At 40.7% G+C, this 26703-nt stretch overlaps 1 protein-coding gene across 1 annotated transcript; it reads left to right on the forward strand.

Annotated features, from left to right (window-relative positions):
• Window positions 1-5066: 5066 nt before the first annotated feature.
• Window positions 5067-9183, forward strand: LOC131088972 (interferon alpha-inducible protein 27-like protein 2B). The gene is made up of 3 exons (XM_058033460.1): window positions 5067-5286; window positions 7997-8143; window positions 9016-9183. The coding sequence occupies exons 1-3, from the start codon at window positions 5139-5141 to the stop codon at window positions 9042-9044; spliced, it is 324 nt and encodes a 107-aa protein (XP_057889443.1). The 5' UTR covers window positions 5067-5138; the 3' UTR covers window positions 9045-9183.
• The last annotated feature ends 17520 nt before the right edge of the window (window positions 9184-26703 follow it).

Below are 26703 nucleotides of genomic sequence, written 5' to 3' on the forward strand. Positions count from 1 at the left end.
AAATCCAAATGAGGCACATGCAGCCTAATCCTGGAAAAGGATGACACATGGAAAATATTATATAACTCACCTGTAAACTTCTTTTTGATGTGGGCTATAAAACTTCTGGGTCAATCACTTCCCAGCCTTTTCCTAGCTATAGTAAATTTGGGTAGTAGAAGATTGATAAGTTAAAGGAAGTGATTCTTCCCTATGTTACACACTCATGAGTACTCTTCTCTACCTCTGAAAGACAGATAAAGACCATGCAATAATTAATGTCTATTCTAAAGAGAGCTCTAGAAGTTCTTGAGAAGTGTTAGTATTTATTTCTGAGGAAAAGTGATTGCTTATGTTATTAGAGATTCACTAGACACATACCTAAATAAAGTTAGAAGGTAAAATTCCTCGGATATCAGAGAAGTGTCCCTACAATACTCTGATTTTATAAGCTAACAACACCTTTTTAGCTACTTATAGCCTAATGGTAGGGTTTTAACAATGAGGGATATGAAGAAGGTGCAGCATCTCCTTGGAGGTACATAGATAAAGGAGAACAACAGACATAATTTGCAGAATTCTGACTAGATACACAAGGGGGAAAAAATCACTGTATGGGTGGTCAAATAATGGACCAAGTTCTACAGAGAAGATGTGGAATCACCATCCATGGAGATACTTAGAACTCAACCAAATGTGTCTCTGAGCAAATAACTGGATAATTCCCTGGCTGGACTGGATGATCTCCAGAGCTTCCTTCCAACCTAAATTTCTCTAAGATTCTATGATTATGATTACATGAAGATCTCTTTCACATTCACACATATCATGTGATGTCACTGTGTGAGCTCATATCAGCCCCTTGATATCATAATATCAGTCTTTTGGAGTTATTTTCTGTTCTTATTTTACACTATGTCAATCCTCACAGACACTGAGAATTTTTAAGTCAGATAATTGTGTTTGCTGACCTAACCTAAGCATGACAATGGTCATATGTTAAATATGATTTAATTAACTGTTTTTTTGGGAGACCTTACCTAGTAAGGCTTGATAGCAAGATTGCTATTTTTTCACAGCAAATGTGGCTTTATAACTACTAAAGCTAGTGCTACCTGCATTGTGAAGTTTTGCCATTTTTGGCCTACGTAGATGGCCTCTTATTCTGGTGGAGATACTTTGGAAGTGTCTTGGAATATCTGTATCAGTTATAGGCAGCTTGCATGTATTTCTTCTTGGGTGAAATGAAAAATTTAATTATACGAAAAAAATGCAAATTGCTGCCAACTGTGTTAACTGTGAGAGAGTTGCATTATCTTCTAACATAAATTGTCAGTGAATTGAAGAAAAGACGTTTTGGAAGCTGATCTGATTACTGTCAGGGAAAGTGCTCAAACTCAATTGTTGGCAAATGTCCAGTACCCATCACTGAACGATCATCACCTCATCATTCAGTCTTCTCAACTGACATGCAAAACAACATCCAAATATTCATTGCACATCTGTGCTGGACAGATTATGCATTAGCAATTCAAATCAATTCAATATACAGGCAGTTTCTGTAAAGGCGTCTGTTTGGGTGAGATGCCTTGTTGTCTGGGATGGATAATAAGGCAACTCTGTCTAATCTTGGAGAACAATCAGCCCATCTTGAGAAGGTGACTGACTACGTATGCTCTTGCCCTGACAGCGCTAGAACAATGCCCCCATAATGCACTTGACTCAGCTGGTAATAAAATCTACTTTTGATTAGCAGCCATGGCTTGTGTCAATCACTGCATGATGTACCATTGTCCTCTGGTCCTGAACACAGTTTATTTACAGGGAAACAAAAGCTTTTTGGATATGGCTGCTGCCCAGAGATTGCAAAATAGATTGAGCTGTCAGCCTCACACACTAGATGAAGATTAATGAGTTGTGCAGACAATAAATATGAAGCAATGACCATAAATATGCTAATAGGTATTATCCATATACACTATAATTGCTACAAAAATTAAAAAGTAGTGTAAAGGAAATAGGTCAGAGGGTGACAGATAGATAATCTTGGATGCTGAAGATCTTTGGTTCAGTCAGATTCTCTACAGGTTTATTTCCTTCAATTAGACCCTTCAAAAGATTAATTGTTTAAAAGCTGTTTGAATAATCTCTTTTGAAACAGAGGTTTATGGGAAAATGTTTATGAAAAAGTGACTTCAATGAACGTGTTATTGAAATAAAAAAGGTGAGTACCAAAAGCAGAGATTAATGTCTCTGATCAGCTGCCCAGCTTCACTGTGAGGTAAATATTTCTAAGTGTCACACTAGTGGGGACTGCAAGGAAAACATACCAAAGAGTCATCAGTTTATATCCACAAACACAAGAGACTAAGGTCCTTCCAAGCAAAATATAGAAGAGTTGCCTGCAGATCTGATTGCATTGGCTTGTTTGATGTTTTCATCTTAGCCTATTTCCCCTTCTTTTATTTCTTTTTTCCCTTTTTAATTTAAGAAGAGAAGAATGCCCACCACTCAGATTTTCAGAGTACTTCCAATCCAGCCTCTGGCTTTCCAATTCCTTTCAAAGAGCACATAGTCTAGATTTTTGACACCTATGGGTTTCATTTGTACTTGAAACTCAGAGAGTTAAATGTTAGCTCTGTATTTAAGTGTTGCAGCACCTAAGGCTACTGAAATTGTAGTGACACTGAAAATAAGAGCAGTCATACTCTTGGTATTCATGGCTTTGACTCCTTGGTCTCTCAGGCTTAGAAGTGCCACTGGATGCTTTTCAGGTCAGCTCACACCACCCACCCCCTCAACAATTTTTTTGTTTCTGGAATGGGGAAGTTAACTTATCCAGATATTCCCCAGGTACAATTTACTGTTATGATGCCAAGCTCTGTGATAAAACTGAATTGTTTTGGTGGTTTTTTTTTTTCTTTCCATACTTTAACTAGAAGTTGCACCATTTAGCTCTTAAAGTATCACTGCTTGGATTTTGACAAATAGTCCACAAAGACTTACAACTGCCTGACTGCTTCTGTGCCAGCTTCCTTGAAAACACAGCTGCACATTAACTACACTTGCCTAATATCTTGGAAGTCACCTTTTCTAACTATAAATGCCAGTAAAACAAAGCACAAAAAAAAAAAAAAAAAAAAAGAAGGGAACCATTCAGGAAAATGTCGCACACAAAGCTGCTCAGTCAAAGGAGAGGCACACCTTTCTGGAAGAATCAACAGAGAAAGAGGACCTCTGGAAGCTGCAGGCTCAAGAACTGTGTTCTTGTTCCCAATCCCACTTCAGCAGTGCCACTGTGTCTTTCTAAATTGGAGGCTGTGATGTCAATGCCACACGTTGCCAGGGCACAGCAAGGTGCTGTCCCACCAAGGGAGCTGAGCACAGCAGATCCAGGGATGATAAGGCAGATAGAACGTAGAGTCCAAATCATTGGGCAAGTTTGTAGGGTGAAGTCCAAGGCTTCCCTTGAATCCCTCCAGTGGCTTTCCTTTCCTTATTACACCGAGTTTCTTCATCTCATTTTTATGAGACTTGTAGTAATTTCTTCTTTCCTTGCTTATGTCTCTGCCAATCTGAACTGCCTTGAGACACTTTTTTTTTTTAATAAAACTTTCATTATATCTAGTTTTAATTATTTTTAGTTAAACAACTTTGTGTGTGTCCATTATGATTTGTGGTTCAGGACTGAGTAAATTGTCACTTCATATGGAGTCTCTGCAGCTTGTAAAGCCTTCATTTTCCTTGGCTTTGCCAGACTTTACCATCATTTCCTAATGGGCTGTTTGCAATATTAAATAAATTATACTAACAAAACACTGAAAGATTTTACTATTTTTGAAGGAGGGTTCTGCAGCAATATGTACAAAGAAACTGACATTTTTGCTTTTATTGTGACTTTTAAGAAGGCCGGTAGCATTCACTGTCTTACTCTTATGTGGAATTTTTAACTGCATTTAAGCTTCAACTTTAGATATTTTATAACATTAATTAATTAAAATGATACATGAGGAACCCGAGAAATTATGGGTTGAAGATACACCATAATTACAGAAGACTTAATGCAAGCAGAGTAGAAAACAAAAATAACTGGCATTAGAATTAAGGAAACTAACATACATGAATTAAAGAAAAGTTGAATGAAAGAGAAGAGTTAAAAGATCACTGCTGCCTTAGAGGTATGTGGGCCAGATATCCCACTGCTCAGATAAACAGCACATATAAGAGGAGAGGAACAGACTTCATAGCCTTTGTTCTATAACCCACCATGTACAAGATATAGATATCACACTATTGTGCAAACACTATAGTTTTGTTCTGTATATTCCCTCTTTGAGAACCATTCCTGTGGTTTGTGAGCTAATCAGATATTCCTCTTTACCTAAGGGAGGTCCATGGATTTTTAATGAGCCTTATTTACACTCCTGGCTAAGAAAGGCTGTGATAAAGGCATGTGTGCCATTTGCAAAGGCCTGTTCATTAAAGGCAGAGGCTCTGCTTTAGAGGGACTTGCATGAAGAAGAACAAAGCATCTGTGTCAATCTGCTCATATGACACAAGGTCCCCTCATGGTTCCTTCCATATAGAAATTAATTCCAACCACCCATTGTTAGCTAGGTTCTGATTTCCAGCTCTGTGTGAGCCAGTGTTTTCAGGGGTAGCTGTACCACAGCTGAACTCTGGGTGTGGTAACCAACCCACCTGAAGTCTCTGCATGCCACCACTTTACTGCCTTTTTGTCTCTTGTCTTTACTCAAAGTTGTAGGAATACTTAAAACAATGCAGTACCTTCTACAGATGCAATTCAGTGCAATAGGGTGCAATGCAAAAGAGTTAAGAAGCAGAGCTTTCAGCTGCTTCAGTTGCCAAGCAATGACTCCTGCACCAGTAATTTGTTTTAGTATCACAAGAGGAAATTAGTTGGTTTGCCTAAATTCCATCTTGGCAACAGCAACAAAAAGACCTATTGATAAAGTTCAGTTTCGTTTCCTGGCTGAGAATAAGTTTCAGTTTCTATTCTCCCTTACCATGGCAGCAGTTTCATTTCTTCTCTGTTTCATTTCTTCTCTATCAGCTGGAGAGTGTATAAAAAGGTGGGCTGAGCAGTCCCTGAGCAGTCCCTGAGTGCTTCCCTGGAATTCTCACCAGCAGCAAGCAGCATGTCTGACCAGAACGTCCGCAACGCTGGCTTCACTTCCTCTGGGATCACAGGAGGATCCCTTGCTTCATCACTGATGTCCCACGAAGCCAGAGCCTCTGGGGGAGGTGTGCCTTCTGGTGGCCCCACTTCTACTCTCCAGCAAATGGGTATGAGCAGTTCTGTGTGTGACCCTGTGTGTGGTTTTGTGGTTTGGTGCATAGGATCAGGCAGCTGTTCCTCCTTGAAAAAAGCTTGCCAAATAATCTCTTCTCTCCTACATTTCTGAATGGTACTGGAGAAAGAAGATTCCTCCATTTAACTGTGTGCTATAAGCAGGATGTTATTAAGGGTGTTCCCTGTGTGTGCACATACTATGCATGAATGAACATATACATATGTGATCTTAATGAGGTTTTGGACAGTGTTTATTTGAAGTTTGTGCTATCTCTCCATTCTGCCAGGAACCATCAAAAATATGAAGAGTCATGATAGCAACAAGCAATGATGCACTTATGCACTTATGAAATGTGTAGCTACATTTCATATTAATTATCATATTTCCCTTACTCTTTGCTCACATCCATACAGGGGGAACTCCTAAAACTCTGTAGAGGAGAGAAATTAGTTGCAGTCCAAGAGACAAATTCATGAAGGGAATGTATTACACCCCTGACATCCCCTATCAAAGTGCTAAAATAAGGCATAGCTGCCTTTCACATGAGCTAACCCCGCAGGTGGCTGCTGTTCTGCTGCTGCCTGGGAGTAGTCCCTGCCCAGACAACTCTTGGCACTTGTTTAACCCCAGATCCCATGGGATTTGTGCACAAGGTATTCTCCCTGCCAGAGCTGCCTGTGTGACCTGATTCAGCAGGATCCTCTCAACAGGCATGTCTCCACAGAACAGAGTGCCCCCTGCAATCCTGCTTTACCCAGCAGCTCAGTATTAGCTCTCTGACCTTGGATAGAGGCTTCCAAACCCCTTCTGCCCTCAGGGTCTCAGGCCCACATGTCCCATGTGTCAGAGGATTGCCAGCCAGCAGGCTGATTATAGGTGGGCATCTCTGGCATATTGGTCTACCACTGATCTACTACTGCCAGAATCAGCAGGTACAAATCCAAAAGATGGAGCTGAATGTGACTTCTCCAGCCATAAAATGGGTGGTTGACCCGGTGAACTGGCCAGGGTCCAGATTCAGGGCCTCTTTTAATAGCCAAAAGTGTGTTAAGCTTGATTGAAAGGAAATAAGTTGGATTTTTTTTTAAGATATGATTTACAATGCGAATATTATTAATAGAGTGAGGCCCTCTAGGCAGTGAGTGACTAGGTGACATAAGGGTCATTCAGAGACATACTGCATCTGACTCCTGTGAGGCATTCTTTAATTTTCTCATTGTATGATTTGAGTATAGGTTGCTGAATACAGTGTTTATTGAATATTCAGTAGGAAAGAGCTTAAGGAATAGTAGCAGCCAAGGGACAGAAGATGAGAGAAAGTCAGGAGAGGAGGGGGACAGAGTGAAAAGCAGACAGGAGAGCTGCTCTCAGGCACCACACTGGCTCAGCAGCAGAAATCCTGGTATGCAGGAGATGCCAGGGGCTCATTTTAGTGATAAGTTAGTCAGATGCACAAGCTCCTTCTGTTACAGACCAGGGTGGTACAGCACACTCATAACCAGTGGCAAACTCTTCAATGGAGATGCCCTATAGAGAGCATGAAGCTGTCAGTTCTAAGCTAAAACACTGAAGATTTTTATCTCTCTGTGTGCTGGGAATTTTTATAAGAAACAGAAGCAAAATAAGCATTTAACTATGCCTAGTTTTATTCTTGTAACTTCTGTGTTACTATGGTCTTTTAAGAAAAGCACCATTTTGGTGAAGAGAAGTCTGCATGGCTCAAGTAAACCTTAGCCATGCCGACAGTAGATATTCCAAAAGAGCTTTTATCCATGTGGAAAATGCTAGCTCTGTAACATTGCCAAGACAGGTGTGAGCTTTGGCTCCCTGCAGCAGGAGAGCTTGCCACACATTCTTTGCCTGATTGAGAGCTAAAAGGGCCTGATTTCATTTCCGCAGGTGCTCACTGAAATCTCTCCAAACACATCTTCTTAACCTTTTCATTCAGACTGTAACCCTTCCTCCCCCCAGAACAAACATGCTCCAAGGAGCCGCTGATTCTGCAGTGGGGCATGAGTATTGTTCAGTGTCACTTTACAGAAGATGCTATAACAAGCTCATCACCAAAATATTTGAGCATCCTCCAGGAATGCTTTAAGCATTATCACTAACATTTGTCATCACTGATGCTTTGCTCCTCTCCCAGGAGAAGAAGAGTTTGCAAAGGAATGTTTTGCTTGGGGCTTATTTAGACTGAGGTGAAGAAATACATATTAATTGGCCACTGGCTACCACAACTTGTGGTACTTGAATTTTACACATATCTATTACAGGTTTATGTGAGGGAAAGTGAAGTGAAAGGAACATGTTCATCACCTGGAATAGAAAGTGCAACAATTCCTAGTTTCTACAGAAGTTTGTTCCACAGTCCTCAGGCAGCTCCGGAGAAAAGTGCAATTTCAGCAGAGGCAAATTGTGCTGAAACTATTCTGGAGATCCAGGTTTATGAAAAACAGTCTGTGTAAGAGCCATAGATTTTCTTTTTTTTTTCTGGGGGGCTCCTCAACAGTATTGATACTATCCTTTCCCCAAGGTGGCAGCTAAAAAGCAGTGGACTGACAGAACAAGCCAAGTGATCAGCAGACACCTTGCATTTTGATACATTTGCTAGCCTTGAATTGTTTTAAAACACAGTAGTTTGTAATTGTCCTGTAAGGTTCCTTCATTTTTTGCCAGTAACATGTCCTTTGTGACTGTCCTAGGTGCCAGGGGCACAACCCACTCATCAGGTTACACCAGCAGCGGGATCTCTGGTGGATCCAGGGCCTCTGACACAATGTCCAAGGAGGCCACAGCTCATGGAGGTGGAGTTCCCAGGGGAGGCACAACTTCCACTGTCCAGTCCATCTGTAAGTGAGAGCCCTCTTGATAAATTAACAAATGAGTTCTGAGCACTCAGCAATACTTCAGTTCATTTACTGTACATTTACTAGATGAAGGGATGCAAGTAACAGGAGTGGCTGCTTTGTATTTGAAACAATATTTCTATGGTTTGTTTCTTTAAACTTGGTGGGAAGATGAAACTGGGGAATTAGTGAAAATAACTTTGCCACAAACTTGCAAAGGTATGAGTGGACAGCAGAGTCAAAAATCTGAAACACAGTGACAGAAAAAAAAGCCCAATGGACTTTTAGATTATGCTTTCATCAGCACCACAGTGGCAGTTCAATAGTTCTTTTTCAATTACAAATTTAGTATTAAACCAAGGGCTCCACACTTGAACATGCAAAGTAGATATAGTGGGAAAAAACAGTGAACCCTGAGAATGGAGTCATCAGACTGACTGACAGGAATCATTAGTTTACTTCTTGGAGCATTTCAGAACAGCTTGGCTTTCTTTCCTTTAAAGGAAATGCATTGAGTCAAAACCACAGGAATCTGCCTGCACTTACCAGCTCAAAGCAGAGAACAACAGAAATCTCCCTCATCACTCTGCCAGGTTAACGCTACCCAGACCAGATAAAACAAACCAAGTTTTGAGAGAGCCTAGTCTATGCCTGACTGCAGCAGTAATGATGCTAACTGTGTTACTAGGATCCAGTGGGATTAGGAAGAGCCTTGGAGGCAGCATTGAAGTTCTTAATTTCAAAAAGTGTCATCCAGAGACCTTTGATTTCTGACCTGGGATGGTTTGTAGCCAATGCTTTTATAGTCTGTATATTTTCCTGTACTGCAACTTGGCTTTTTATTGTCCTCACAATTTCTCTGCATTTCTCCTTAGCCATGGGTGGAAAAGGAGGCAGACGCTGAATAGAAGAAAAACATCCGTCCAAACCTGCAAGCAGTCCATCCTTCACCATCAGCTTTGACAATTTCTCCCCTTCTATGATCTCTCTGTTATGAAAGTCAAAGCCTTCCACGTGCACAAATAAAGTTTCTGTTAAAATGATGGATTCTTGCATTAAATTAACGGGGACAGAGATGAGGTGCAGTTATTTCTTTGATTAAATATTCTCTGAAGTACAGACAAACACAAGCCAATGGAAGTTAGGGTACTTGGACTGTGCAGCTGCCTTAGGAAAATCCTGGGTTTAGCAACACTAGGCTCTTCAATTGCAAGTAGCTTGCTATGTTTATTTTACAAAAAGTAATTACAGTGTAAAAGCCATGCTGTTGTGAGAGAGAAACATAGAAATACTCAGTAAGGGGCAGTTTCTTCTAGATGTACTTCTAATAGGCTATCAAATTAAATTCTACTTAACAAAAGAGACACATAAGCAAACAAAAACAGGTCTCAGGACTGATTTTTGTATACCTCTAGAGTTTTTAAGATCCTTTTCACAATAATTTCTAGTCTCAATTTGCTTACAGCAAGTCATCAGCGTTGTCCCAATCAGACTGAAACTGCCCCTGCAAATTTATGATAGGTGTGAACAGGTAAGGAAGAGAGCCCATTTTCTGATGCTGGTCTCACTGTTGGGACTTTTTGCTGTTCCTCACACCCGACTCCTTTCCTTCATGTATGCTTGTACAATGACATGTCACCAAATACATGTAACATTCTGCAAATTCCCATGTACAAATGACCCCACACTTTCATCTTCCTTCTGTCTTTCTGGCTCCTCATCCTCCCTACTCTATCACCTCCCTCCCTCTGTATTTCAAACAAAACCACACAGCACAGCTTCTTCTTCCCTTCTTCTCCGCTCCAAGACGGAGGGAGAGAATGTCACAACTTCAGGTCAAAAGTTCAGAGGTGCTGGATTTGGGGACCTGCAGTCAGTGATCTTGTCCAATGTCTCCTGTCACTCTGCTTGAGCATTCCCATCTCCGCTGCATTTCTCCACAGCTGGGAAATGTGTTTGCTCCCATGCACCTTATGCTGTCAGATATGGTGACAGCTTCTCCCTGCTGCCTGGAGGGTGTCCATATCCAATGCACATGAGAAGTCAGCGTTTGCCTCCGCCAATGTTGAAGCAAAGTTGAATTATATGTCAAGTGGTGAAATGCTAGCATGGAGGAGAGACTAATGAAGAGGGGAAGAAATGTATCTTCACTTGCTGGGCTGCCCAAAGCATTAACAAGCAACTGAAAAACAAGGGCTTCTATCACAGGCTAGACCTGATGTCCTAACCAGGAGCTATCTTGGGCAAATGTTTAAATGTAACCAGGACTTGAATTAATAAAATTATAGAAAGATTAAATTTCAAAGAGACCTCAGTGTGAGGAGAATGAGGGCAGTTCTCTAATCAAACTTTTGTTAAAGAAGGGTTAAGCTTAATATTAGACTTGTTTACTTAGGACTTTGTCCATCAGAGTTCAAAAACCTTCCAGGAGGATCCATCCTACACTTTCTTTCCTAGGTCTAATGCAGCAGCCTGGGACTACTGAAATACAGCTGTGATCTACCAACAGATATTTTCCCCCTCTATGCCTTTAGAACTGGCAGGATTTGAAGCCAGAAGGTCTACCCTGGGTTTTTCCCATTCAGAAGTTTTTCTCCATGTGCAAATGCCAAGTTATGGTCCCAGAGAAAAGCAAGGGCCTTGATCCCCACAAACTGACATTCAAACAACTGCTTAGCACTGATAGTGATGATGATGATAAATGAGTCATAAGAATGAAACCAGTGTAAGAATGACAAGAAATAGTAGAAAAAGTCAAGTACATACATAACTCATCAGACAAACTGAAGCTGTATTGTCCAAGAAACAATGTCAGACCATTTCATGGCAATTAAAGACCTTGTTTCTTATTCAAAGGGGGGAGATTTAAAAATGGGTTTCAACTTTAATGTTGTCATTAGCTGACCTCAGGTATTTTTGTATTGTTAAAAAATGACTCACAATAATGAGAGCTGACAAAGGTAGTTATGCCTAGAAGAAGGAAACCAAAGCAAGGATGCTTAATCACTTATCATTTCACTTTTCAGCTTTTACATAGTTCTAGTGTTAAAAGTTTGAATTATTTTGCCATCTTTAGATCTTGTGTTGAGAACTAGCCTAGATAGCTTTGACAAAGCAGGGAGAATTCTCAGCTGCATTCAAAATCCCTTCACTGAGTCAGCTCTAATAGGTCTGCAGGAGAACAAAGGTACAAGCATCTCCCTGGAAGCCTTTCTTGCAGACTGCTTCAGCTAATTCCTCTGTGCAGAACTACAAATTAACTATTTACATATTTAACAGAATATAATTGGAAAGGTCAAAAAACAACAAATATTGCAATTTGAATCCTTCATGTCTCTCAATCAATCTTTGCACAACAAAAAGACAGAAAGAGAGAGAAAGGAAAAGAGGCAGCAGCGTGTGATTAGCAGAGCAATAGCACTGGAGCAAGGCACTGCAGAGAGCACATAGCTCTCTGCACAGAAATCAATTTCTCCCTTGGGATGAGATCAATAGTTGTCTGACAGGACACTATGCAGGCAATTTAATAGCATTTTATCTAAATGAATCTATTCCTCCCCCCAACTGGCCTCACAGTTCATAAGAAGTCTCTCTTAGTAAAATAGATTTATTTATTTTTTATAATACAACAGGAAAGTATTTATCATTCTGAAGACTCTGCCATTGTCTATTAAAAATCATTTATCCCTGTTAGTTCCTTGTTACCTACCACTCTTTCTCAACATCTTTATTCTAATTAGCTAAGTCATGGACACAGCCCATAAAAATTACTTTCAGTTACTCTGGAAAAATTTTTCTTATCCCAAAACATTCTAAACTAAATAGCAGTTTTTCAGGAAAAATAAGCCCACATAGCAGGCAAACTCAGTTAACTCAAAGAAGTATTGGTATCTGAAATGACATTTTTATGCAACAAAAAAGTTTATTTATTGAGGAATTATTTATATACAGAAATTGATTGTCCAGTGGATCTATTTTAATAGTACTTAATAAAAAATAAATAATAAAGTCAATCTGATCTTATTAGTGAATATCTGTGTGAAGTAAATGATAATGAATGAGAAACCCTAATAAGCATAATTCCAAGGATGGATCTTTGTCACTCTGGGAGTTTGGTATTGTGCCCCAAAGGCTCTTGTACATCCAGCTGCAGTTCTTGCTCATCATTTAGAAGATTAGGGGCTGATAAGCGACAGTCAAGCCTTATTAGAACAGGCTAAGGCAACGGGAAACATTAATTGGGTAATTTAATGCACAAGGAGACATTAAATGCCTGTATCGTGGTTCAGATGCTGTTTCCTCTATTGATTTCTTCACGTCTTGTTCTATGAAATTCTCACAAATATTGGTGGCGAGGGTGTAAGACAAAGCCTAAGTTTAAAAATATCAAAATACTTTTGTTATTTCCTGAGGCTTCCCTTTACTCCTTGTGTTAACCATCAGTAGCTCCTGCTCTTGCAAGCAGAAGGAAGAAGACTAGTCCCTTGTCCAAGGATTCTTCCAACAAAGGAGGGGAGAGATTCATGGTCTAGTAGCTCTCTGCAATGAAATGTTCTCTCATCATCTTGTTCTGGCTTTCCTCACAGTGTGTGCATAGAGCAGGAGCCCTGCAAACCTGGCAGGGAGCTCAGACACTCTTTTCCCGTAGAAAGCTGGGAGCACTTAATAAAATCTTCTTCTCTTGCACTGTTTGGGAGGAGATATAGAAATAGTTGCTGGACTGATCTTCCTCTGGAATTAAGGAAGATGAGAGGAAGGTCCTGACACAGCTGTTTCTTCTTTGTCTAATGCCAGAATGAATCCACTTATGTGGATGGACTTGCTCTGTTGCCTCAGTGGTGGATATCGGTGGCTGGAACACTAAAATCTCTCAGTTACATACTAGGTCCTGATTTGGGTCCCATTTTAAGACTTCCTTCCTAAGGCACCTTTCCCGCAGCTGAACAGAAATGAAAAGAGGTGATCTGACAGTGTAAAAAATTCAGCATGGAAAGGGGACAGCCTTTCCTTTACCTCACTGACCTAGGCACTCTGATTCTCATTTTCTAGTACTGCAGCTTGGGTGATCAAGGGTGATAATTCATGGACACTTTGTTTTAATAATTTACTTTTGCACAATTTAAATATTAAAATGCATTTTGAAGACATGCAAGTCTCATTAATTTCAAATAAACATTGTACATTATGCTCTGTTTAACAGCATTCAATCTCACTCTTTGTAGCCATGGCCTCTCCCTTCCACCCAGCAGCCTGGCACTGTTCCTGCTGCCAGCAAGTTTCCCCATGTCCATGGCATGGCCTGAGAGGCCACAGTGATTTTATTTACTATCCCTGAAGTCATGGAAGCCTGGGTAGAAGAGGCAGGGTCCACGTACAGCCCAACACATCCCCTCCAGCACTGCAATAACTGGTGCTCTAATTGCATCTCCTCAAGGGCTGACTCAAACACAGTGATCCAAGACTGACCACAGGACCAGAAACCGGGAATAAGCCAAACACATTCCTTTCAAATCAGCGACTGGGTGTCCAGTGGCTGGGTTACACAGGTCAGTCCCTCTCCTCTTCAGGGGAGGAAGAGTCCCCAACTCTTTCTGTGGGCCCCCATTTCACTGAAGTTCTGGGTGTTGTAACTGTTGTGAAAAGCAATGAAATCATGTTGACTGCCCACAATGGTTTATTTCCTGAGAACCCCCCATATTAAAGAGACACAGCTAATAATTCCCTTTTAATACACAATAATTAAAAAAAATCATCATTATTATTATAGTAATTAACATTAAATCATTCCCCATCCTTCTCTGTATCTCTTTGGGGTAATAGCAAGCATTAAAATATAACCTGGTTTTGTGCTTATCTAATATAAGTAATATTTTATGCAAGCTATCTTCTTTTTACCCATTGTTCAGGGGGTGTTGTTTGTGGTGTTTTTTAAGGAATACCTGCATGTGAAAATAAATAAACACATGCATTTTCCTCAATGTAATAAAATTTCATAGAAAATACTGTTGGTAAAGAAATTACATATGCCACAAAAACAGTTCTTAAAATTCAGATGTTGCTTTTTGCAGTCTTTTGCTATTGGAATTTCCACCCAGCCAAGATTTTTACTGGCCAGTTTTCAGCTACCTCTGCAATTTATGTTATACATAAACAGCTCTGATTTTAATTGCTATCAACTTCTTATACTTGATAGATGGTCTTAAACATTTTTTGCCTCCAGAGACTGCTTACTTTGCCAAGTATTGACACACTTTCAAGATTTATACTTCTCTGAGGAACAAAGTTTACAATAAAATGTAATGTATTCCGTGGCTGTGAATGGTAATGTTGCTAAACAGTCCAAAGATATTTCACAACTGATAGTTATTTTCCTCTCACATCCAGCACTACCCTCCTTTAGTATTACTATAGATTAAGGCTTTTAAAGAAAAATCAGACCCCTAATTTGCCTAATTTAGTGTTTCACAGATCCAATATGACTTAATTTATGTTTCTTTCCACTAGAGCCATTATTGGACTAATGATTACACTTTCATTTTTCCCAATAATTATTTTAAGAGGCTAACTCTTGTGGAAGGGATTAATTCCCTTCTGGGATTGGAATAACCCCTTTCAGAGCTCAAATATCATCCTGCAGCCAGAAAAGGGAGCAGTTTCAGGACTGTAGACAACAATGTCAAACATACAAATAGTTACTAACTACTGGACAGAAAAAACTCAGTAGATGATTGAAGTCACATCTAGATTAAAATATTTGGATTGGATCCAGTTTCCTGGTTGTAATCATGGGTCGCAATGCCCAGAGAAACCCCAGAGGGCATAGAAGGTTCTCAGAAATAATACATCAGTTTGTACCATCTCCATGAAACTGCTGTGGCATTGCTGCAGAAGTAGCATCATCAGGCTCTAGCAGGAGCTCTTGTAAAATCAGCTGAAAAGATCTTCAGCACTGAAACAATTCACGGATGTTACTTTAGTGACAAAGAGCACCTCTCAGCTTTCTAAGAGTACACTAACAAAGGAGAAGATTTCATTTTCTTGCCTTATTTCTTTCCCTGCCATTTAATCTCTTTAATGCAGTTTTTCATATTAATCAGTTTTGTAAATAGGTGGCACAGCTCCTTTGCACAGGCAAAAGAAAGACATCTCTGAGCAGCAAAAAGGTGAGCAAATATCCCAGCCATAAAAGGAAATGCCCTCCAAGCTTTGCACCACCCACCTTCCTCACTGACCAGGGAATGGAAAGGATGCAGTCCAAGAGGGTCTGTGATTTCCCTGGGATAAGTGATCATACAGCCTGTACCAGATGAGTCTGTTGTGAAGTTTAGAATTTAAACATCCCAGGTGATACCACTATTCCACATTACTTGGCTTCTGTGCTCAAGAGGAAGGAGACATTCCCCACATTTTTCGTAAGAAATACTAAAAATTCTAGGAATAGTTTATTTTGCCAAAGTGACAATTTCTATAATTTCAAATTTTCTTGCCCTGGTTCTCCCCCTCCTACTCATTTTACAGGGATTTTTCTACAGCAAAGAATAGCTTAAACTGCAGACAGAATAAAAACTGAGGAAGGCTTAAGAATAGAATTTTATAGAGACAGAAACGAGCAGTTGCTTAAGTCTGTTAATAACCAGACATAGTAACAATGAATGATAATGATCAAAAAACAGAAGAGACCGAAAAGGAAAATATTTTTTAAGATTTCAACCATGTAGGATAAAGAAATAGAAACAGAGATCAAATTTAGTATATGATTCAAAAAGCATGTAAGTGCTAACTCATGCGCTTACAATCTCACTTAAGCATTTATACACAAATGCTTAAGAAGTTCTTCATGTTCTGTCAGCAAGAAGTTCATTTGTACTTTGCCACAGTAGTCTGTGTTGCAAAGACTTTTTTGCAAAAGCATTAGTGAATTTTCAGCAAAAATTTTATTAGTCAATAAATTAACTCTAGAAACCTGTTTCAAGATATCTAACCAATAATTCTTCTGTAGTGCATTTTATTTACATTTTTTAGTGCTAGGATATAAATCTGAGGGTAATTTTGCACCAGTCCAATAGAGCACTCATGAAAGACAGTGGATGAGATAATTCAGTTCTGATTATTCATGTTTATTTTATCTTTAGCATAAATAGATTATGAAAATAATGTTTTCCATGGCTGGTGCTTTTTTTGGTGAATTTTAAATTATATGTGGAATATTATTAAGCAGAAAGATATTGAAAATATGAATGTATTGTTATTTTTACTCCTCTTGGCTGCTGTGCTTAAAAATAGTATATACACAAAGAGGTTAATTGCATGTGATTTTCAGATAATACATTTTTAAACTACTGACTTGGAAACTGTGAGATTAATAGCACTGAGAACATCTAAAGGTAATAGGATTACAATTTAATATTAACTAAGTGTTTCTTGAGGGTCTGCTCTAGCGATGTCTCATCTCTGGGATCCACTAGAGTAATTAGTCTGTAGTGGCATACAGTGGTGATGCTTGATAACTGCAGCTTTTCCTGCCACAGTTAGGATTTTCCATTCACTGGCAAATAGTTTTTATTTGCAATATCTTCATAAACAGGCACAGAGCAAGCTTGCAAATGCTTTTGCCCTAAGATGTCACTGATTAGGGAGAGACCAGTTCTCAAAAAATGACACCTGAAGCACCAGTGATGGCTGACCAGGGCAGTGAAGTGAGGGGTTTGGAGGCTTTCCTCCTGTTGCTGGAGGAGCCGGTTTTATATGTAAACAAAGCAGTCAACGCTGGGCAAGCTGCTTAATGCTGAGGAAGGTGTTGTTCACATCAAGATCAGAAGTCTGATGCTGGAGTAAGGCTGAAGTTACAGCTAGGTCAGCTGAGGACCTGAATGGAAGGATGCCAAAAAGACACTTTTTACCTGGTATTGCTACCCCTGCTCTCCCAACAGGAAGATGCATTGTTATTACAGGGATGCCCAAGTCAGAAAACAGAAAGAATGCATAGTAAACTAATGTTTGATATTTACACGGTCAGAGGGTTAAACAAGAAATGCTCAGAAGCAAAAGGTTATCTTATACTAAGTACTAATCCTTAGGAGCTCCATTCAACAAAGCCCTTCAAGACAGCCAGGCCCTGCCAAGCCCTGAAGTGCAGTGAGCTCACCCTCCAGGTCACACAGAGGCACCTCTGCCACACTTGGAGGACACGTGCATCTCCTTGCTTGTGTGCAGTGAGCCACATCTAGGAGAGCTTGGTATACTTGGCAGCAAAATGAAAACATTTCAGTTAGTAAAACAGGCTAGCAAAAAAAACCCAAAAACTCAAACCCATAATCATTTGATGGGGGGATATTTTACTGATCTCAATTTGCAGGATGTCCTCACAAAACATAAAACTTGAGAATTTTATGCGCCTCAAGAGCTGCCTCCTGCAGAATGTTAGTAGGGTTTAAATGCTGCTACTCGTGCATTTTGGAATCTGTTTCAGGTAATGAATAACTTCTGACTTTGATAACAAGGATCCATTCTCCTAGAACATTCAGCTCTACAGAGGAGGTTATGTGCTGATGGCTCCACATAAAAGTAGTGTTATGCTCAGTATCAATCCCTCCCATACTTTCCTTCAGTTCAACTGTTTAGATTTCCAGCTATTTTTACCAGTAATTTTTAATCCTCTGTTTGCTAGGAAATGTCTTTATACCTGTAGAAAAAGTGCTAACAATGGAAAAAAGATAATGAAATACAAATACTGAAAACCAATAACAAACCCATCAATGTCATACAGAGAAGAGAAACAAAAAAAGCTCTAGTCACAATTTCTTTCAATTTCAAGACCTCTGAAGCTTGATGGATCCCATTAGGTTAGCAGATATGAGCCTCCTTTGCATCACAATAGTCCTGTGAGGCACAAAGTTTTATTTTGGAGTACCTGAGTGCATGAGGAACCTGAAGAAACTCCACAGACCTTCAGCAGAGGAGGGACCTGGGATTTATCTGGTGGCACTGACACAGAAGTTTTTACACAGAGGCTCAAAATTTAAAGTCATTTAAGTCACATTCCAGTGAGTTAACATGTCACCAAGATATTTTAAGCTTCTCACATGTCAAGAGCCACCAGCCATCCCCACTGCTCGACCCTGTGCTCCCTCCCTGGTGTATCCCAGGGTCTGTAGGTGATCACTGCCAAAATCAGCTCTATCTGTGCTGCACTCATACACAGGCTTCCCTTGTTCAGAGTCCTTTGTTAGAAACTCAGTCCCACAGCATCAGAGACACCCAGAGGAAATGGAAAACAAATTGCCCAATATGAGCGAACCATTCAGTGAAAATGTGTGACCATCTGCCAAGAAACACCAGCAGAGGTGAGAAGGAAGGTAGGATGTGTACTTATGAGTGAAAAAGCAATGGCACTGGACCTTTGGACTGAAGGGAAAAGAACTCCTCACCAAGTGGCAGTCAATAAGCATCTCCTTCTGAGAAAGTACAGCACCTGAGCACAGAGTTCTCCTTGTCACCATGTCTTAAACACAATGGGTCATAAGAGATGCTGGCCAGAAGGGACTTCCAAAGGCCATGTCCCACTCAAGGTGGAAGTTGAACATGTCAGCTTTGCCCAGCCAAGTCTTGAAAACTTCAAGGGACATAGAGACCTCGAAATATTTTCATGTCATGGCCACTGATTATGACAGAATTTAGAAATTTAGATGCATACAAAATCTGTGTTTGAAACAATAAGACTAAACTGTTTTTCCACCACTGGTAAAAATAGCCACTGTTTTTTGAAGCTGTGATAAGTAAATAAGGGTAAATCTGTATTACAGGTATCTTGTAGAGGCCAGCCAGCTCCTTCTGCCCTATGCCAGGCATACAATCTTCTGCAGGTGCACTCATGCATCTTTCTTACCCCTTGAAAGCAGCAGCAGAGTAGTGACAGGGCAGCATCCATTACAGGACTAGAACATGTACCTGCAGTGTACAAAGAATTGTTTAATGGATCCCTTCTCATGATATTTGCAAAAGTAGGCAGGCAGGCATTCTCTTCATGCGGAGGGAGAGCAGCACAGCCCACCCAGGAGTTGTTTTTGACCACTGCTAGTGGTGGCTGCCTGCAGTGAGATAGCTAACGAAAGTATTAAACATTGATACATTTCAGTGTGCCAATTGACTCTGCATTTTAAATAGACTCTGGTGTTCTCTCCTAGTGGAAAGATTTATTTTACTTTAAGAATATATAGGGCTGTGCTTTCAGTACTTTTTCTTTGTTTAACAAGCAGCTCTCTTGCTGAAAACCCAGTAGACCACAAAACCAGTCAGGGGCTTTTATCCAGGATGTCTGACCCATCGCCTGACAATAATTAGTTCAGGTTAATTACAGCAAATCTGTAGATTTGCAGCCTGAAATCATCTCATCCCCTAAGCTGAACCCTCCAGAGGTTTCTTTTATGAGCTCTGCATCCTAAGGGTGGACTTAAAGTAATGAATTTGTCTCTAATAAGATTCATAGGTTTGTTCCCTAAGCAATGGTGTCAATTATAGAATCTAACTCTGATGGCTTATTTTGCTGAAAATAGAGATATTGAGAGTTTTTAATGAAGCATACAGGATTGTTAATGCTTTTGTTTAACTCTTTGCATTGTTGGAAAGCATAAAAATACAATTATGCAAAATATCATACCACTTTCCAAGTATTTCTGTGTGTGCCAATAGCTAATTTCCTTCTGCTCTATAATGGAAAAGGTTAATGTAATGACTCTGAGATTTCATTTGGAGATGTTCCAGAAGAGTGTCTGAGTATTTGCTGCACTTAATGGCAGGAAGTAATAAGTGAGGTTATGTATTGGTGAAAAATATTTCATGCACCGAGAAGATTAATACTGGAGAGAGGCACATGGGGCACAAGCCTGAGGCTTCCTCCTCAATCCTGGCACAATATAATATGTCCATACTTGATACGTGCCCTTCTGTAGTTAGCTCTTAATCATTAACAAAGCAGACAGTGAATCTCTGGGGGACGCGGTATCGGGAGAAGAGAGGGAACCAGATGTAGGATTCTCCGCTCTCCTGCAGATGAGTGGCAGACACCTCCACCTGGGAATGCCACACCAGATGGTGCTGGTACCGGCAAGGTGTCTGCATGGCAAGATAATGCCATGAGAACCTTAAAGGGTTTGACTCTACCCTGATTATCCCAATATCTACACTAATTTTTGGGCACAGTTATTGCACTTAAGAAGATGAACCACAATGCCACAGCTTCATTTCAGCATTTTATTTCACATGAGACTGCTTACTTATGAAAAATTTAGTATCATTGCATATGAAAGATTTAGCCCTTTATTTCAAACTTTTAAAATTTACTTTTAATTGAGATCCTTTTCCTGCTTTCTGAGTCAGTGCAAGTCACAAAATTAAGGTTTCAAGCTCACAAGAAAGAGCTCGAGTCATTGATTTTACTAATTCTGATAGGAAATTATTATTTTGCTTTTAATAGTGACTTTTTAAAAGGACATCTAGTGATAAGACATGGGGGAATGGCTTTAAATGAAAAGAGGGTGGATTTAGATTAGATATTAGGGTGGTGAAATACTGGAACCAGGTTGCTCAGAGAAGTTGTTGATGCCCCATCCCTGGAAATGTTCAGGTCCAGGCTGGATGGGGCTCCAAGCAACCTGGTCTAGTTGAATATGACCCTGCCCAAAGCAGGGGGATTGGAACAAGATATCCCTAAGGTCCTGTCCAACCCAAGCCATTCTGTGATTCTATTCCATGATTCTACAAAAGAAGAGACAATTTTCAAGGACCCTCTACACCACTAAAAGGCATTTTTGAGGATGGAACTGGAAGGGGTTAAACATGGCAGTAGTCATCACTGGGAGGGTGGATATGTCTAAGGCAGTAACTGTTCACCTACAACAAATCCTAATAAAAGCACAATTTATTTCAACAAGGTGAATTGCTGGAAAATTTAAGCTAAGCTGCCCCTGCTGGCAGACTGCCACAAGAGCTTGTTCTTCTTCCTGGCTGGGGGTAACACCAGGAGGCCAATGCAAGCTACTTTTTCAGGAAGGCTTTTAGATCTGCTGTGGTTTCTCTGCACCTTCAGCTGAGCTGGTTGAACATGGAGGCTGTTGGGTCAGACTGGACTGTCTGACACAGGGAGCGAGGACTGAGGACTGTGTACCTCCTCACCTTCCCCATGTCCAGGAGTCCACTCAATTCTCACATTTCACTGACTGCTATGCATAATCTTTCACTGATCTCCTCTCTGAAGGCTGCTTATCTAATGAAGTCTGTTTCAGTGCACATTTGAAGCAATAAAGGTACCCATTAGGAAAGATATTTAGAAAAGAAGCGCACTGGAGATAGAAAATTAGAAAGAAAACTTTCTCTAGGTTGAGCACTGATCAGATGCTTCCAGTGACACACATTTTTTGGCTGGAAAAGGCTGGAGCACTGTATCAGATTTACATGTCAAGGCTGTGGATAGAATAATCTCTTCCTGTCCTTACCTTGACCTATAAGCTTTTTGTCCTTTTTTTCCCCTCTTTTTGTCCTATTTTCCCCTCACTCCCCTTGTCTTGCTGAGGAGGGGGAGAGAGAGAGCAGCTTGGTGGGCACCTGATACCCACCCAAACTCAATCCAGTGCAAGTACCAAGATCTTAACTTTTAATGGAAAAATTACTTGACCTCACCTTTTCCCAACAAGGTCTGGGATTGTGTTTCTGGAGAAGGAAACTCTTAAGAGCCCAAAAGGATTGATTGCTTGTCTCAAATGGCACTGCTTCAACATCAGCTTCTGTTTTCTGTTTCAGGGCAGGCATCTGAACCTACAAATTAGGTGTTGAACATGGGTGTCCACTCTGCTGGAGGGAAGGGAGGGTCCACATCACCCTATCTGTAAATCATGCTGCACTCTTACTCATTCATGCAAATAAATAAAGACAAGCTATCGAAGGCTGTACCTGCAGCCTGGTGATTCCAACACTCCTCTTAAACACAACTTGATCCTGGGACGTATTACTGGGGGGAGGTGAGGGTAGGAGGATCATATCAGGAAATTTTCTGCTGATGTTGAATGAAATAAAAGTTCTGCAAACGCTCACAAATGTCATAGAGCAAAAAAGTTGTTTTTCAGGTGGCCTTATGGATTGACAAGTGGAATTACTTAGTGGTATTAATTACTGCTTTGGCCATCTCCAAGAACATTCCCATTACAAAGTTATCAAGCAGTGGTTTAGGTAGGGGGGGCACACAGTGTTCTCCCTTCTGTTAAACCTGTAAACTCAACATTGCAACATATTTTGCCACACAACAACCCTTCCCCGTGGAAAGACTAAGGGAAAGCTCAGGTGTGCAGACCAGCCATTGTTCAATCCTTTCTTGCAGTCAGAACTCTCCTCACTTGGAACCTGTAACCTGTTAATTGCCTTCCCCTCATTTATATGATAAGTGGTTCATTTCCTTTATTGTGATTGAATCCCCTCCCTATATTACAAGAAAACTGGAGCTGCAGAGAGTGCTTGATTGGATTTCATTGCTGTAGGCCATTTCTTAAACAGGTTACAGGTTGACAAACACAGAAGGGGGATCAATATCCATCCTTTGCCTCATTGACGAGCTAATCTTTTCAGTAAACATTTCATCAGTACCTGCCATTTGTATACACACCTGCCTGGTGAGGATGGAGAAAGCTCTGCTTTATAAGGTTTAGGTAACTAATAAATGAAAAGACAAGAATATAAATTGGGCAAATCGTTAAGATAGCATTTTTAGGAAAATGGCCTTTCATTGCCTGCAGAGTATAACCAAACACATTTCCAACCACTCTTAATTTTAATTAGGTTGCATTACACTCAGACCTGGTGTCAGGTCCTGTTTCTTTAACTCAGCCTGTACTGCTCTCTTGGAAAGGTCTGTCCCTCAGCCCAAAATCTCACACTTGCTAGAGCTGAAGATATTAAATGAGCTCAGGGGAACTAAACTCTCTTTTTCAGGCATGTGGCCTTCCTGCTTTTTTCCTGCTTTTTCATTCCAGTGCAGATAAGAAGGGCTGCCACACTCAGAAGTGACATCCTTCTCTCTTATCAGAGGTAACAGGGCTCTATTTTGAGTTGGGATTGAAGCTGGGGCTCTACTAATCATTTAAAACCCATGAGTCATATTCCAAAAGAAAGCAAGAACGTTATGTTAAATGTGTTGGGAGACATTTTTTTGTTTGCTTTTGTGTCACATGTTGATGCCTCCTTCCCCCACAATGATGTGGGCTAGAACTGGCATTGTCTGTGACATAAATAAGGGCCAAGAGAATCACTGTATTTAGGCTTCTCTTACAGTCCTGCGTATTAGAATTGCATGGCTGGATGACAAATGCTACCAAAATTGGTGATGCTGGATTTCAGTCTAACTTAAGATGGAGCATGAACACATTCCCTGCAGTGAAGGAAAATGAACAGCAAACATGAAACTTTGCATTGATGAGAAAATTAAGCAATTCTGATGTGGATTCTTTTGTAATAAGCTTATTACTACCTTGTTGTCTTTATTATTAACCAAAAAGTATATCTTAGTGATGCAAATAGGCTCTGAAGCATGGCAGGAAAATCAGTTCTTTTACTAGCCCTTCCTCTGCTGCCAGGATCCAGAGCTACTGCTGGCTGTGCTATAGGACTGCGCTATTTCCTCTTGCACTTCTGAAATGCCACCAGCAGAAGGATGTGCACATGAAAAATGCTCCTTTCCAGGCAGAAAAGCCTCCCTTCAGTGCTCACCAAGGCTAACAGAAGTGGGTCTGCTGGTGCAACCGGATTGGTGCATGTGCTGCTTTAGCTGAGCTGCTTTGGATCCCAGCTACAGGACTTGATGTTACTCCAGCTTTAGGCAACGTTGAGGGCTCTAGACCATCTCCATACAGAACTGCCAGTGGAGGCTGGGATGGGAGCTACTGGTCCTCTGCAGTCATGTCAGTACAGGTAGGATACTGCACCAGCTCTGCTTATGGTGTGTTTGTTCCCTTGGACATCTCTAATTTGCCATCTCACAAAGTCCTGCAAACCAGAACAAGTCCCCTGCAATAATTTCAGAGGCAAACTCTTTCTTCAATTTCTCACTAACTTTCCTGTTTCCTTTCTTCTGTGACGTAAAGAAACTCTTCAAAGTCACACAGTAACACCTTCCAGTCAAATACATTTTGCAGAGTATAATATATTACAGGGGGAGATTTCCGCAGGCGTAACTTTGCTGGCACCATGGAAGTAATATTAGAAATATTTTGGTGCTGCATCTCTCTAGTGAAAAAGGAGGGAATAGCACTACTCAGTGGCATCACTGAGTGTAAAGGCGGTGTAAAGGTCAGGGGAACACACACATGGCTCCTTTTCTCCCCAAGGGAGTATTCCAGTCAGTACTATTTTTAAATCCATAGTAACTAAAAGCAACACATCTCAGATGTCAATTCTATCATCTATATAATAATAGGGAGAACAAATAGAAAGCAAGAGATGAGGTAATGTTCAGCAACCTCAGAAAGTATTTAATGTAACACTTTCCCAGCATATTGGATGCCCTCTTTTCTTTTACCAAGCTGGTTCATGTAGGCCTGAGAACTTTTCTTTTCTAGACTCTTCAATACACAAAAGCAGTGTTAGGATACATCTTTTATTTGATGTGCAGACTAGAATAGAAATGTAATAGCAAAAAAACCCATTCCATACCCATAGGTTAATTGCTAGCAAATGTTGCTCAAGCAGCCCTGGGTATGTTGATTAATGGCCTCAGTGAGCAGCTGAAAAATAGCTGGGCTGCTGGAAAGATCATTAGCAATTTTAACTCCTCAGCTATTGTGATGGGCATAGAGAAACAATTGCTAACATATATAATGCATTTTTCTGAGTACAGCAGCACACTGAAACCAGTTATAGCAAGGGAGAGACAATCACTGAGTTGTTCTTTAATTCAATTTTATAGAAGTTTACAAGACAGAGAAAGAAAAGATTTTTTTTCTTGTTTTTCCAAAGCTTTTGGACACCTCCTTGATAAATGCATGGGAGGTTTTATACATAAACACAAATACTCAGTTCTGCTCATTAAATCCATTAAATCAAAAAAATTATTTGAAGGAGGAGAGGGACAGAGATGCTGTGTGAAAGGTACTGTGCCAGCAAGCAGACCCTGTTTTTACTTGTAAAGGCACAGCAATATTAGGCAGAGCCTTGTGACAGCATTAAGCTGGCGGTCCAGAGGCTGAGGAAAAGAATTATGATCTTTCAAGCTGCCCCTGATCTTTGAAAGCTCTGAATACCACTGCCTCCAGGAGACCATGATCCTTTTGGGAATTCATGACAATACCTCTCCTTACCCAGAATGGTTGTGGACCCTGAGGGTGCCACAGTGCCAGCTGAAGTTTTGGGGAGGAAATCTCTCAGCAATCAGAAAAGGGGAATTCAAAGCTCTTACAGACCACTCCTGGCCATTTACACCACATAAAACCAGGGCAAGGATCCCAACATCCTCCTTTGGATAGATGCCCAGCTCCACACACACAGTCATAAATTGCCTCTTTCTACCTAAGTCCTCAGAAAAGAAGGAAACACCTTCAGTCTGACTCTTCCTAGTGAGGCTTCTGCAGGCTAGAGCATGGCCCCACAAGGACCTGAAGCACTGCAGAGGAGGCTAGGAGAGCTGGCAGCTGAGAAGACAGCCCATAGAAACACGCCTGGATACATGGCAGTGAATAGTGCTTTGTTCAGGAATAAAGCAGCCTCCAGAAATTATGATCAGGTTCCTTGAAATTATGTACATTTCATCTGACTGTGTGGTGGGCAGGGTGTATTGGTACACAGGTCTGCCAAACCAGCTCTGTGCTGCTGATTGATGTTTCCAGCCCTCAAATCACTTCAGGCACAGTTGGGGCATCTCCTCTGTCTGCCCCACTGCATGAGCCAGACGTGCACAGAACCCTCCTTGGGAGTCCTGCTGACATTTCTGTCAATCCTCCCATATTATTTGAGCCACCTGCCCTTCCTTCAGCCCTAGGAATTTCACAGTGACCCCTGCCCACCAGATCATGTCCTTACTGAAGAGCAGCATAAGGGTGATACACTCTCATGAGCAGCCATCGCTGTCTCCCGGACTGTCCTTTGGGAAGTCCTGGTCTAAGCACGGTACAAACCTTTCATGAAGCATCCCTACTGTTCAGAGCCCTCTCTTCCTGACATCTTTCTGTGCTAACCCAGACAAACTTGTGACACCTACTGTCAGAGACTCCATGATCCATATTAGCACTCAAATCCCAGGAGGGGGAAATAAAACAATCCTGAACGACAAGGGGAAAAGGGTGGCAAGAAGCTGAAGGCTATAACTGGCTGATAATTAGACAAGTTCAATTGTAGCAGGCTCCTGGAAAGCTCATCAGGAACAATCCCTCACATGGTTTCAGAAAATATGCAACAGGAAATTACAGCCTGAAGGCACTGTGTTCACTAGCAATTCCCAACCAAGGAAAAGAGAGACGACACAAACCAAAATAATTGCATAAGACTCCCTGAGCTTTACATGCAAGCTCTGCACTTGTCAAGGGAAGTGG

The sequence above is a fragment of the Melospiza georgiana genome, chromosome 1 (genome assembly GCF_028018845.1).
Source record: "Melospiza georgiana isolate bMelGeo1 chromosome 1, bMelGeo1.pri, whole genome shotgun sequence".
NCBI lineage: Eukaryota > Metazoa > Chordata > Aves > Passeriformes > Passerellidae > Melospiza > Melospiza georgiana.